Source organism: Carcharodon carcharias, chromosome 11, assembly GCF_017639515.1.
Source record: "Carcharodon carcharias isolate sCarCar2 chromosome 11, sCarCar2.pri, whole genome shotgun sequence".
Classification (NCBI taxonomy): Eukaryota; Metazoa; Chordata; class Chondrichthyes; order Lamniformes; family Lamnidae; genus Carcharodon; species Carcharodon carcharias.
This window is the reverse complement of record NC_054477.1, coordinates 118,306,814-118,320,285: the sequence shown is the minus strand read 5'-3', so window position 1 is coordinate 118,320,285 and position 13,472 is coordinate 118,306,814. Positions and strand designations below refer to the sequence as shown.

Below are 13,472 nucleotides of genomic sequence, written 5' to 3'. Positions count from 1 at the left end.
CACATTCCCCCCTCCCCCCCTTCCACATTCCCCCCTCCCCCCCTTCCACATTCCCCCCCTTCCACATTCCCCTCCCTCCCCCCTTCCACATTCCCCCCCTCCCCCCTTCCACATTCCCCCCCCTCCCCCCTTCCACATTCCCCCCCCTCCCCCCTTCCACATTCCCCCCCCTCCCCCCTTCCACATTCCCCCCCGTCCCCCCTTCCACATTCCCCCCCCTCCCCCCTTCCACATCCCCCCCCCTCCCCCCTTCCACATCCCCCCCCTTCCACATTCCCCCCCCTTCCACACTCCCCCCCCTCCCCCCTTCCACACTCCCCCCCTCCCCCCTTCCACATCCCCCCTTCCCCCCTCCCACATCCCCCCTCCCACATCCCCCCTCCCACCTTCCACATCCCCCCTTCCCCCTCCCACATCCCCCCTCCACATCCCCATCCCCCCTCCCCCCCTCCCCATCCCCATCCCCCCTCCCCCCCTCCCCATCCCCCATCCCCCCTCTCCCCCCCTCCCACCCCTTCCACCCCTTCCACATCCCCCCTTCCCCCCTTCCCCCCTCTCACATCCCCCCTCCCCCCCTCCCCCTCCCCCTCCCCCTCCCACATCCCCCCTCCCCCTCCCACATCCCCCTCCCCCTCCCACATCCCCCTCCCCCTTCCCCATCCCCATCCCCATTCCCCTCCCCCTTCCCCCATTCCCCTCCCCCCATTCCCCCATTCCCCTCCCCCCATTCCCCTCCCCCCATTCCCCTCCCCCCATTCTCCCATTCCCCCATTCCCCCTCCCTCCCTCCCTCCCCCTCCCCCCTCCCCCCTCCCCCATTCCCCCCCTCCCCCCTCCCCCATTCCCCCCCTCCCCCATTCCCCCTCCCCATTCCCCCTCCCCCCCCATTCCCCCTCCCCCCCCATTCCCCCTCCCCCCCCATTCCCCCTCCCCCCATTCCCCCTCCCCCCATTCCCCTCCCCCCCTCCCCCCATTCCCCCTCCCCCCCTCCCACCTCCCACATCCCCCCCCCTCTCCCACATCCCCCCCCCCCTCTCCCACATCCCCCCCCCCTCCCCCTCTCTCTCTCCCCCCCCCCCCCCCTTCCCTCTCTCGCCCTGCGCGGCACCGTCTTCGCTTTTCTGAAAGCTGGCGTTTGTGAGGAGGTCACATGTTGTTTTGCTGTGCAGCCAGTCAATGTGTGTGTGTGTGTTATTTACAGCTCCCACTTCCACTCTGGTACCGACAGAGAGAGGAGCAGAGAAAACAGGAGGAGCAGCCCGAAGAAAAGAAACAAGTCTGTACTCTTATTATTGGAGGATTGACCCTCTTTTAAAGAATGGCAAGTCCGCCAGTATTAAAAGGGGGGTTAGGGGGATATCTCTGCCCCACTACGGTGAAGAAATGCGGCTACTTGAAGAAGCAGAAACATGGGCACAAGAGATTCTTCGTGTTGAGGGAGCGCAGTGGGGACTGCCCGGCCCGGCTCGAGTATTATGAAAACGAGAAGAAGTGGCGAAACAAGTCGGTAGCGAAGAGAATCATCCCTTTGGAGAGCTGCCTGAATATCAACAAGAGAGCGGACGCTAAACATAAATACCTCATCGCCCTCTACACTAAGGACGAGTACTTCGCGGTGGCGGCAGACAGTGAGCAGGAGCAGGAGAGCTGGTTTCACGCCCTCACCGACCTGCTTAACCACGACAAGTTCATGCCTGACGTGTCCTCACTGTCTCTGCAGCGAGAGGAGGTGGGTTATGGTCTGCTCACCCCCGCTTCTGCCCTTTACAAGGAAGTGTGGCAAGTCAACCTGAAGCCGAAAGGCTTGGGACAAGCCAAAAACCTCACCGGTTTTTACATGCTGTGCCTTTCCACTAAGAGCATGGGCTTCGTGAAACTCAATTCCGAGGTCCCTTCTGTCCATCTGCAGCTGATGAACATCCGGAGATGTGGGCATTCGGAGAATTTCTTTTTCATTGAAGTGGGCAGGTCTGCATCTACTGGTCCCGGGGAGCTGTGGATGCAGGTGGATGACTCAGTGGTGGCTCAGCATATCCACGAAACTATTCTGGAAGCTATGAAAGCAATGAAAGAGTTGTGTGAATTCCGGCCCAGAAGCAAGAGTCAATCCTCAGGTTCCAATCCCATCACTGTGCCAACTAGAAGGCACCTGAATAACCTGCCCCCCAGTCAGACTGGCCTTCAAAGGAGGTCACGGACTGACAGCATCACAACCCCTTTTTCAGCCAATAAAATCACATCGTGCCGCGTGAGGACAGCCAGCGAAGGTGATAGTTCCATGTGTCGACCAGAGTCTGTGACTGGCAGTCCTATCAGCCCCAGTATGGTGAGAACACACTTCAGCCGTTCAAATACTATGTCTAGAAATTCAAGAGCGATTCAACACAACTCTCTTCACCATAGTCGATCAATGTCTATGCCAATGTCCCATTCCCCCCCATCTGCCACAAGTCCAGTGAGTCTTTCATCTAGTAGTGGGCATGGATCTGCATCGGACACCATACCTCGGCCATCCAGTGGCAGTGCATCTGTTTCAGGCTCCCCAAGCGATGGTGGATTTATTTCCTTTGATGAGTACGGTTCTAGTCCTGGGGACTTAAGACATTATGTGGGGAACAGAAGTAACACACCAGAGTCCCTCACTGACACACCACCTGTTCGAGAAGGCAGCGAATTGTATGGGTATATGTTAATGGAAAGACATACTAGTGGCCAGTGTAACCGCAACTGTTATCAGATGGCTAGGGATGAAAGTACTGAACTGGAGAAGGGCTACAGGAAAAGAACTTACTCTTTAACAACTCCATGCCGACAGAGAGCCACATCGCAGGTTTCTTCAGTTTCATTAGACGAATATACTTTAATGAAAGCAACCTGCAAGGGCAGCTCAGGACATCTTTCATCTAATGCCTCCCCCAAAGTCGCCTACAATCCTTATCCAGAAGATTATTGTGACATTGAAATAGGATCCCAAAGGAGCTCTGGATCCACTAACCTTGGTGATTTTGGCTATATGCCAATGACTCCTGGAGTAGCATCTGCACCTAACAAAAGTGATGACTATGTGCCAATGAGCCCCAAAAGTATTTCTGCCCCAAAACAAATAATTAATCCCCGATCACATTCCCAAGTGAATGCAAATGGATACAAGAATGTTTCTCCAACTGAGAGCTGCTCACCGGATACAAATGGATACATGAGAATGTGGTGTGGATCAAAGTTATCGGTAGAAAGTTCTGATGGAAAGTTCGCCAATGATGAATATATGAACATGTCTCCTGTTGACTGCTGTGCATCAGTTACTCCTCCAGACTACTTTTTCAACCCTGTAAGTGATGACCTTCCCAAACCCAGCTACCCTTTTTACTCCTTACCCCGATCTTATAAACCTCAGTATCAGAAGAATGGAGAAAATGATAACTATGTTCTGATGAATTCACCAGGTAGTGTGATTCTTGAAGAGCCAACATTTAATATGAAGTCTAGCACATCTTATGCAGCCGGTCATGCTGCTCGCTCACCAGTGAGGCAAAGTCGGACTGACTGTTTAGTGTCGAGAGGAAGAGCTATGAGACCTACCAGATTATCACTGAACAAGCTAAGAGCCAGCACCTTACCAAGTACAAATGAGCATCCTTTACCACCTGAACCAAAGAGCCCAGGAGAATATATTAATATAGATTTCAGCAACAAATTTGTGTATTCCCCCCCTCCTGTGTCACTAGAACATCCCTTATCTTCCATGGATTCTAGTAATGGTCAGAGAAGGTCCCCAGTGTCTGATTACATGAACCTTGATCTCAACTCTCAGTCACCAAAGAATGGAATTGTTCCTGTCGGTTCCTTTGATGCAGTAGCTGGATCGCCAATGTCATGTTCCAGCAGAAGTCTCACAGGTGACATTTACATGAAAGGTCAGGTTGGAACATCCTGCCTCTCTAACCCTTTAGAAGATGAGACTGATTATACAGAAATGACATTTAGAATCGCCACAACAGCTCCACTACCAGTTTCACCAAAACACGAAAGTACGCAAGTGGCTAGCCCTACCACTGGTGTGAAAAGACTTTCCCTGATTGATCAGTTGCCTGGAGTAGAGGTTTTCATGCTTCCGAGTCTGCCACCAGATCCCAATCGGGGTGCGAAAGTGATCCGCGCTGACCCTCAGGGACGAAGGCGACATAGTTCAGAAACGTTCTCTTCTACGACAACTGTCACACCTGTTTCGCCTTCATTTGCTCATGATCCCAAGAGGCACAGTTCTGCTTCATTTGAAAATGTTTCTCTCAGAAAGAATGACGAAGCTGAAGAGGAACAAGGAAGCCCAATGTGCCGCAAAACCTCCACCGGTTTCCAGAATGGGCTGAACTACATTGCCTTAGATTTAATGGATGATGACTTGACGAGATGCGAAAAAATAATACGATGTCGATCAACTCCTCAAGCCAAAGGAAGTATTAATAGTACAGATGCAAGCACGTATGCCAGAATAGACTTTGTGTCAAAGAATTTCGACCGAGCTGCTGCTGTGGAAGGTTTGTCAACTGTATATTTTTATCTTATAAGGTTTTTTTTATTTTCTAAGCATTTATTACTATTGCTTTGTGCGAGGAATCGAGAGGACCCATTTTATATTTTTATGAATGGGCAGTTTGACTTTTGCAAACATTCACAATGATTTTTGATTATGGATCAGGAATCTTGAAAGGTGGGATTTGGAACTTAGAACTGTTTGGTTACTCCTGTGCTGTTTTACTTAGAAGAATCAAATGCATGTCTGCACCTCAACCCGCCCCACCGCGCCCATGTCTGCACTTTTTATTGCTGAACTGACTGGAAGTTCATGGTAATTGCAGTTGATTCTCAAAGGTGAAGGATACAGACTCAGTACTGTGTGCTATGTCAAATACTGAAAATGAAGCATCCATGCAAAACGCTGCTTTGTATTAATTCCTCCCTCTTTATATTTTCAACATTCAGTTTTACTTTTGTTTATTTGCAAAAAATGGTGTAGCATTGTATGTCAAGCATAAAGTTCCTTTAAAATTAAATGTCCTAGTTCAGCTGGTTACAATTACAGGATAGTATTGACTGTTGCTTTTTATAACTTGTAAACTTGTATCTTATCAGAGGAGAGAATTCAAAATACAGAGGGAATTAAACAAAAATCAGAGATGGAATACTTTTGATTTAGCCAGCCAAAATTCATCTTCACCTGTTTAGAATTTAAGCTCAGCCTCAATCAAAGGGGAGGAGGGAGGAAGGAAAGGGGGCTCGGCAGCAAGGGCGGGGGGCAGTGGGGGTGTGAAGAGGAGCAGAAAGAATGTTTTGAGTGATTGGTTTCTTCATGAGACCATTAATAAGAGCAGACATGGTGGTGAAATGTGCAATAAATGGAAAATGCTGATATAATAATGCAAAATTTAAACCCATTGCAGGTTTGTGACATCTTATGTTGTAAATATTCATATGAATATTTGTTGATAGTTTATATTTGTTTTTAGCACGTGCAGAATCTGAAGCACTAATTTAGTAAATGGAAGCAATTGGTTTGTTTCTCATTACAGCATTGATTTTTATTTATTTCGAGATTTTCAGTTGTGCTGCTTAGTTAAACTGAAACCAAAAGCTGAAATAGCAACTGTCTTTTGGGTTTTTTTTATACTAGAAGGCTACTGCAAGCCTAGTTTCACAGCAGTTGTGCATCTGTGCTTGGGGAAAGATTCTAGATGTTTGGGCACACAATTGTGATAGTAATTGAGAAGATAACTGTGTCCAGCTAGGGGTTCTGAATGTTTCAACATTGCTGTGCCAGGATATTCCACATTTTTTTAATTAATATCACAGTTCATACGCTTTTCATTAACGTTTATGATTAAGCAGTATAAGTGTTTTAAGAACATAAGATTTATGAGATTAACTACTGTGTACACGTCTCTGACTTCTGTTGAAATCTATGAGCCAGGTACTTTAGTCATTTTGATGAAAAAAACCACAATCTCTGATGAATACACTGTTTGAAAGCAGTTTCATTTGGTTAATAGTAGTACTATGAGCACTTCCGATCAGGTTGTTCGCATCCTGTCTTGTGGAACACTGGTGACATTATTTAATTAAAAAAACACAAAGTGAAGTGTTTTTAGTTTATTCGTGGACTAGTTGGCACAGGTATTAGATGAAAAGAAAATTGCTGTCGACAAGCTGAGTCTTGTTCAACATGATGTCAGTATGTTATTGTAAGATTCCCATAACACATTTAATCAGGATGTTGTGCTATTTTATATGGTGGTTGAATTGATCTGGTTGCCTGATTAGTCACTCGATTGATTTGTTGCAAAATTGGATCAGCACCACCCTAACAAAAAGACACCACATTCTGTTCATTCATGTTACATAGCACATTTGGATGCCAAAAGGCACTGAAAAATGTAGCTTGTTTGTAACTGGTAGTCTAGTACTAGCTGCCAGCCTGTCTGTGATTTATTTACTTTTATTAGCTGATTTTGCTAGGGGCAACGGGAAAGCTGCTGATTTCTGTACGTGGCACTAGCTGGCGTATTTTTAAGTCATTGAAATGTACACAGTGAGAAATTGCCTCATTTTAGGGAGATGAATATGAGAAATAGATTGTAACATAGACATTGATGGATTGGAATCTGATGGATTGGAATCAGAGCCACTTTCTGCATTAAGGCTCTTTTGTTGGTCTGTTGATCTGCTAAGAACAAAACGTACAAAGTACATGAAGTGTGTGCATAAGTTCCAGGGCAGTTCTTAATAATTTGTTTACCAAAGATTCCTGAGAGTATTAGTAAAGTACTAAAGATGGAAGATGGTAACCGTATGAGTGCTCTGAAGAAAATTTAACTCAGTTTCATCTAGATACACAATCATATGAACAAGGGAGGAAGAACTCACCACCCCACCCTGCAGAAAAGCAGTAATTTCACAAAGATTTAAAGTAAGCTCCTCCATCTGGTCTCTCATATATCCCCTCCTGCCCCCACCTTCATTTTCAGCTGCCACACTTTGCAATTCCATCTCTAAAACCTCTCCACTTTTCTTCCCTTTTAAGAATTTGATTGAAACCCATCATTTGACCAAGTTTTTGACTGCCTCTCCTAAACTCTTCTTTGGCTTGGCATTCATTCTTTGACTCCACTTCCGTGAAGCACCTTGGGACATTTTTCTATGTTAAAAGCAATATGTAAAGAATGTTTGTTGGAAGGGATGTTTTAACTCCTTCATTTCCAACACTTTTTGAAGATTCAATTTTGATTAATAAGTTTGATTTTGTTGACTTTTTTGTGGTTGGAAAATAATTTTCAAAAAGTATTCATTTTTGGTCTCAGAACACTTTTTATATCTAATCTTTTCTTAGATAAGATAACCCGAATATAACCAAAATCTGCATTTATTTTACATTAAAAGCAAAGCCAGTTTACTATAAACTGAATGATGGTACGAAACTTACAAACGTGACAGTCTAATAGCACTCAGCATGGAGGGTTTTAGGGTGTATTTAGACTATAGTATTGCCTGCTCCAGAACGGATTAGAATCCTATAGTTTAGTTCTGTTACTTATATTAAAAAAAGGCCGGCCTGTAGAAGAGAATAGAGAAGGCTGGCATAGTCACAAGGTCAAATACAGTGCTCACAAAGGCCTGTATCTAGCTAACCGAACCATAAAAACCTCAGAAATAATATATATTTCCACATTAGAGATATTCTTCAGACTCTAACAACACAGTCTGAACTAGTATGGATTTTAATCCTTCTGCTAGAACCTCTCCCTAACGAGGCCCCTAGTATTTGAAGTTTAAAAATCTTCAGATTCTTGGATCCCACGATCCACAAAGGAATCAATATCATTACCAGTAATCGTCTCTGTGCAGCAACTACTGAATTAAAGCTATTGCTCTATTCCAGTCCACTCAGCAGCTCCCTTTCTTTCAATAGTGTCGATTCACTGAATTAAGAAGTTTTCCCAGTCCTTTGTCTGTGCATTTTGCTGCTGCTTCAGAAATACTTAGCTTCCCTGGTAGCTCAGTAGGGATTCACACCGGGCAGTCTGGTACTGAGGTGGACAGGAGCACTGCACTGTTTGTAATGCCCCAGGACTGGGATTGGTAGCCAGAGTCCCTACATCTGAACATTATCCAGTAGCCTGCTGGAAGAGTGCCAGTGGATGTCAGATGAGGACAGAATCAAGGCTAGCTGGGTGATATTCAAATTCCTCATGCACACTTTATCCAGGCTCCTGCGGCTGTGGTACTGAGTGGCCTTTTGGTACTGCCCCTCAGCACAAGGAGAGCAGCAAGCCATTCAAATCACTCTGCTGTCAACCAGCCAGCTGAGAGAGAAAAATGTATGGAAATTGTGAAAATGTGGTTGGCAAACTTTTAGCTGAGGAAGAAGGAAAGCAAATGACATAAAATATTTTGAAAGGCATTATTATGTCATCACTTAATGTGTTTCCAAACAATTGGAGAAAAAATTGCTTTTTAATGAAACTTGTATCATCTTCTATTAAAGAGAAGGCTTACCGCCTTTCACATCCCTGGGATGACCCAAAGTGTGTTCATTACCAGTGAATTACTTTACAACAATGGTGGCATGAAAAGAGTGGATTGCTAAACCATTAAATATTTTTTATAGCCAATGATTAAGGAATCTCTGTAATTTGTGACTAGTACTTCGGAGCTTTTAGCCTTCAGTTACTTATAAATATATCAGTATTTCAACAGGGTCTATCTTCAGTGACTCAGCACATCGTTTCTTTCCTCTGTGGTGTTAAGCAACGCAGGTTGAGTTTCCCACTCAGCTAAATTTGTGATTGCCTGCGTTTAGTATGAGAGCAAGCTGAACTCTTTTTCAATTGTTGGGATGGTGAATTAATTATCCCCTGTTGCTCTTATGAACCTATGGGATGCTGTTTATTGGCAGTCCTGGGAACAGGTCATCTGCCTACCTTGTATGGACTAGTCAGGCCAGATAAAAAGGGAAGTGAATAATTAGGGAGGAAGAAACATTTATCCTTCTTGGGGTATGAACTAAATGTTGGATATTTGGACAGTTTTAATATGGTTGTATTCTGCATTTTCATCCAAAAATACGTTGACAGTGAAGGGTTAAAGCTAATATATCACTCTGGGAGACCAGTTACCAGTCTTTGGTGTCTGCTTGTCCATGTTCCGAGTGATGTGATGTATCCTGTAGCTTGTGTTGATTTCAATTACTTTAGCTAATTGAATGGACAGTAGTAACTAATTGGTGCAAAAATTACTAATTGGAATTCTTTTACCTCTGGCATTTTTCTGATGGAAATTAATTTTGTCTTTTAATTTAGGTCATTAGTGTGATATTATAAGTGCCTTGCCGTTAGTGTCAGCAAAGTTCTTGATAAATAGTCACTAATGAGGTAGATGGCTATAAAAATGGTTTGCTAAGAAGCTTCACTCTTTTAATGAGACATTGTCCTAGTTTAACTATTGAACTCTAATGTGGCTCTGATCAGTTTAATAACATCTTTAACCTGCCCTTTTTCCCCCTTTTCTCCAACTTCAGTGAGGGCAGGCATCTGTTACTCTGTTCCTGCCACAGCAGGATGGTACTAGTAACAATAAACCTTGGTTTACTCCATTCATTAAACACAAAAGGCATAAGGCAGAGGGAGTAGGAAAAAGCTGATGCTACAGTGATGGTCCTCATTATGGGTATTGCAGGATTAGGTGTGGTGGAAAATGTGCTTCTTGAGAATTTCAGGACTTTTTTTTTCATATATCCAGTCTGCTGTGAGAGAACCAGATTGGCTGCAGTCTGGAAAGGAAAATACCAATACGTGGTGAGTTTCTGTAGACTAACATCTGACTGTAAAGCTGCATTCTGATTAGTCAATAAAATTAATGTTTTTTCACAATTGTTTTTTTTATTCGGTGGCTCCTGTTTCAGTCATTCCTTTGGTTTGTGTGTAATTGTGATGCACATAAATTCTTGCAATGTTTGGTTTGAATTTAACATAAGCCTGATGGAAGCAGAAGTAAATAAAAAACATCTATTCAAAATGTTAAGATGCTGATGAACCTGCAGCATATTTCCAGCATTGTGTTTTTACTTTTACTATTTAAACATCTGTTATGCATTTCCTCAGTTGTACCATTCATTATTTCAGCAGACCACCATTAATTGGAACTTGTTTTCTCTAAAGTTGTTCATGTACCTTGAAATGCATGTGTGTTTTGTGAGTGTTTTTATTTAAAAGCTGCAGTTGGTTTCATGTCTTAACTCATTGTGGGTTGTGATTAAAATACTTTACAAAAACAAGTGAGTCAGCTGCTTGCCAGTTGTCAGGTACTCTGTTTTCTGACTGGAATGCCGACTGTTCGTTCAAAGGTTGAGCTGCTCACTTGTTTTTTGACCTACGATGTTAGGCAATGGGTGTTTTTGAAATGAGAAGGTTATCATTCTGGAGGTTAGTGCGCTGACCAAAACCTTTCTCTCTGTCCCATAAATACCACAGCTGTAGTTTGAACATTCCTGTCAGATGGAAGGAAGGGGTGGCTTGGTTAAAATTTTCTCTCTCCAAAGGATTGGTTTACTTGATTCATCCTGAGATTGTTATTTAATTTAAAATGGAAAATGACAATTTCTCTCCTGTTGGATTATTCCTGCCATGATCCCTTTAAAATAAAGACTGAGAATTACTGTAGCCTTTCTACATTAAACTATTTTAATACAATATGAAAAACAGGAGCATTGAGAATACTTGTGAGTGAAATGTTGCTATCAAGTTTCAATTGTATGTTCTGATCAGCCAAAATTCTGCAATATGGTGTAGTTGATGAGTAAAATGTTTATTTTTGCCTGTCCCTGAGTTTTGCACATACTTCATGAGAGCTTCAGCCTAGATTATCGAGGGAGTGGCATGTTGTCAGAGGACTGTCTTTTAGATGAGATGTTAAACTATCTGTTTTGCACTCCTGCTGAAGATGATTTTCATTTTCAGTGTAATACTATTTTTGAAGCCTGTATAGTATTTTTAAATGCAGCACCATAGCTTAAAAGTGACTTTGTGTGAGAGAAAATTAAATTAATTTCATCAGCTAAGTGGTTTGGTTATGGGTAAGTTATGATCAATTGATTTATCTGAAGATAGTTCAAAATGGCACAGCAAGTTACCCAAATTGGAAAGAAATAGGAAATAATTAATGTTGATCAGGGAAAGGGTAACTTGATCAATGATTCTGGTGGCACCATGAAGCTATTTAACAGTGATCAAAAAGATCAATTGTGTAGAGGGCTGAGTTTCCTTCCCTCCATTTGGTCGGATATGGCGCAGATAGGGTTTAATAAGATGGGATGGGGGAGTGCGGGGTTGCAAGGTTTTACACCTGGGAAAGTTCCCCCCTGCCTCATAATATCTTTTTAATTTCTCCAACTTCAGGCACAGGAAGCCTGCCTGTCCCAAATGAGCGAAGCACTAATTTAAATGGCAGCGCTCCATCTGCTTCAGCTCCTGCACCCCTGAGTTAAAATCAGCCCCCAGGTCTTTTGTTGTCTTTTGTCCTAGATTATTAATGTAGTTTAATGGTAAGTGACTACAATGGCTTTACTGTGACACAAGGGCTGTATTTATAGGAAAACAGTGTTGTGTTCACAAGCAGCAAGGACAATAAACAGAATCCAAGTCGTGAACACGCAAGCATTCAATTATAGCCATGTCCTGGTGAGTTTTTCGCCTGAGTGATACTGGCCTAAAGTTGGGTGCAGAAGACTCACACCACACAGAGAAAGTCATGGTGGAATTACACTGCAGCCAGCCGTCTGGGCTCAGAAGCTGCAGTATAGGTGTCAGCCAGGCATAGCTCACTTCTGCTGCCTGACTGTGATTAGAATTGAGCCTCCCTGTGCATGCTTACATAGTCGGAACTCTGCCCCCAGCCGTTTATAAATGTTTAAAGGCCCCATGGTCAAGGGCTTCCGGCCTGTGTAAACATATAACTCCAGAAGTGCTCAGGGGGTCAAGAGCTCCACCAGTATATTTTCTAAACGAGATTTGACATAATACTGGAAATGTAAACCTTTTCAATGATGCCAAGTTACAATATAAATGCAGGGCTAAGTCAAATAAGAGCACTTTGTTAACTGTAAATAGATTTGTAAAACCAGCTTTAGGTGTGCTTCAGTATGGAACTGATAGGTTCATACTGCAACTTTTGTTTTCATTTCTCAATAGCTAGTTTTTTCATCTAGATTCTAAGTTTAAGTGATTTGTGTTTTTAACATTTGCATGTTTTGATGCTTCTAAGCATTTTCCAACAGTAGCATTAGGATTTTTACAGGACAAGAACATTTGTGTAACAGCGGGACATAAATTTATGATGATCGTAAAAGATTTGGAGGGGCCAAGGAAATTCCTTCACATGAGAGTGGGTAGAACCAGAATTCTCTGTCCGAAGCTTTTGTTGAATCAGAGCCAATTAGTGCTGGAAATTGGTTGGATGATTGAAAATATGAATGTTAATTGGTATGAGAAACCAGTAGGAAATGGAGTTAGACTTTGGGAAATTTAAACTGGCACAGATTTGCAGAACATTTTCTTGACGCCATAATTTGAAATTAAGCAATCAAAAAAAAACTGCTGTATATTGCCATTTTTAACAAGAGAAAAACTGTTTACTTTGTACTACATCTTGAAAGAATAATGAAACATTGCTTTGTTTTTATAATATGTAGAATGAAAAGTTTTGTATCTAATTAGATATTTAAGCTTCAAATGTGGGGAGAGAGAGGTGCTGCCTGCAGTGTATAGCTTTAAACTTGAATTGTACCTCCTTGCAAAAGCAACCCTTGTTGTCTAGAGTTGTTTGTTAATGTATTGCCATAGGCCTTGGCTCAGTGGTAGGACTCTCGTTTCTGAGCCGGAAGGTTTTGGGTTCAAAGTCAACTAGAGACCTGATCCCAATTGTGAAGTACCATTTTTCAGATGAGATGTCAAAGTGAGGCCTTATCGGGTGCATATTTCAGAACCCATGCCACTATTTGAAGAAGAGCAAAGAGTCCTGGTCAACATTCCTTCCTCAATCCAAGCACTGAAAGTACATTACCTGAGTATTCATTCACCTCTGTTTATATGCAAGTTGGCTGCCATGTTTGGCACAGAGAGTTTTTTGGCTGCGAAATACACTGAGACATCCTGCGGATACACATGGGCACCATACAAAAGCAGGAGGTTTCGTAGGCTGATGTGGATCCATGTTGTTTGAATCAGTCCCTCAGCCACCTATCTGCTGTCAAATATAAATTAACAGAAAATATAAATTTGCCCACGCAACAGATGTAACACCTGCCCCTTCACTTCCTCTCTCTTCATCCGCATCCACCCTCACACATTCCTCTCCTTCCCAGAACCATGATAGGGTCCACCTTGTCTTCACTTATCACCCCACCAGCCTCCACATTCAAAGGATCAT

The 13,472-nt window shown here is 43.3% G+C and overlaps 1 protein-coding gene across 1 annotated transcript in view; it reads left to right on the top strand.

The window, feature by feature from the left end:
• The first annotated feature begins 1,212 nt into the window (after positions 1-1,212).
• The window catches only part of LOC121284361 (insulin receptor substrate 2-like), a 58,062-nt gene continuing 45,802 nt past the window's right edge, over positions 1,213-13,472 (top strand). Inside the window, exon 1 of the mRNA XM_041199781.1 lies at positions 1,213-4,534. Coding sequence (XP_041055715.1) covers positions 1,318-4,534 — 3,217 coding nt within the window. The 5' untranslated portion in view covers positions 1,213-1,317. The remainder of the gene's footprint in view (positions 4,535-13,472) is intronic.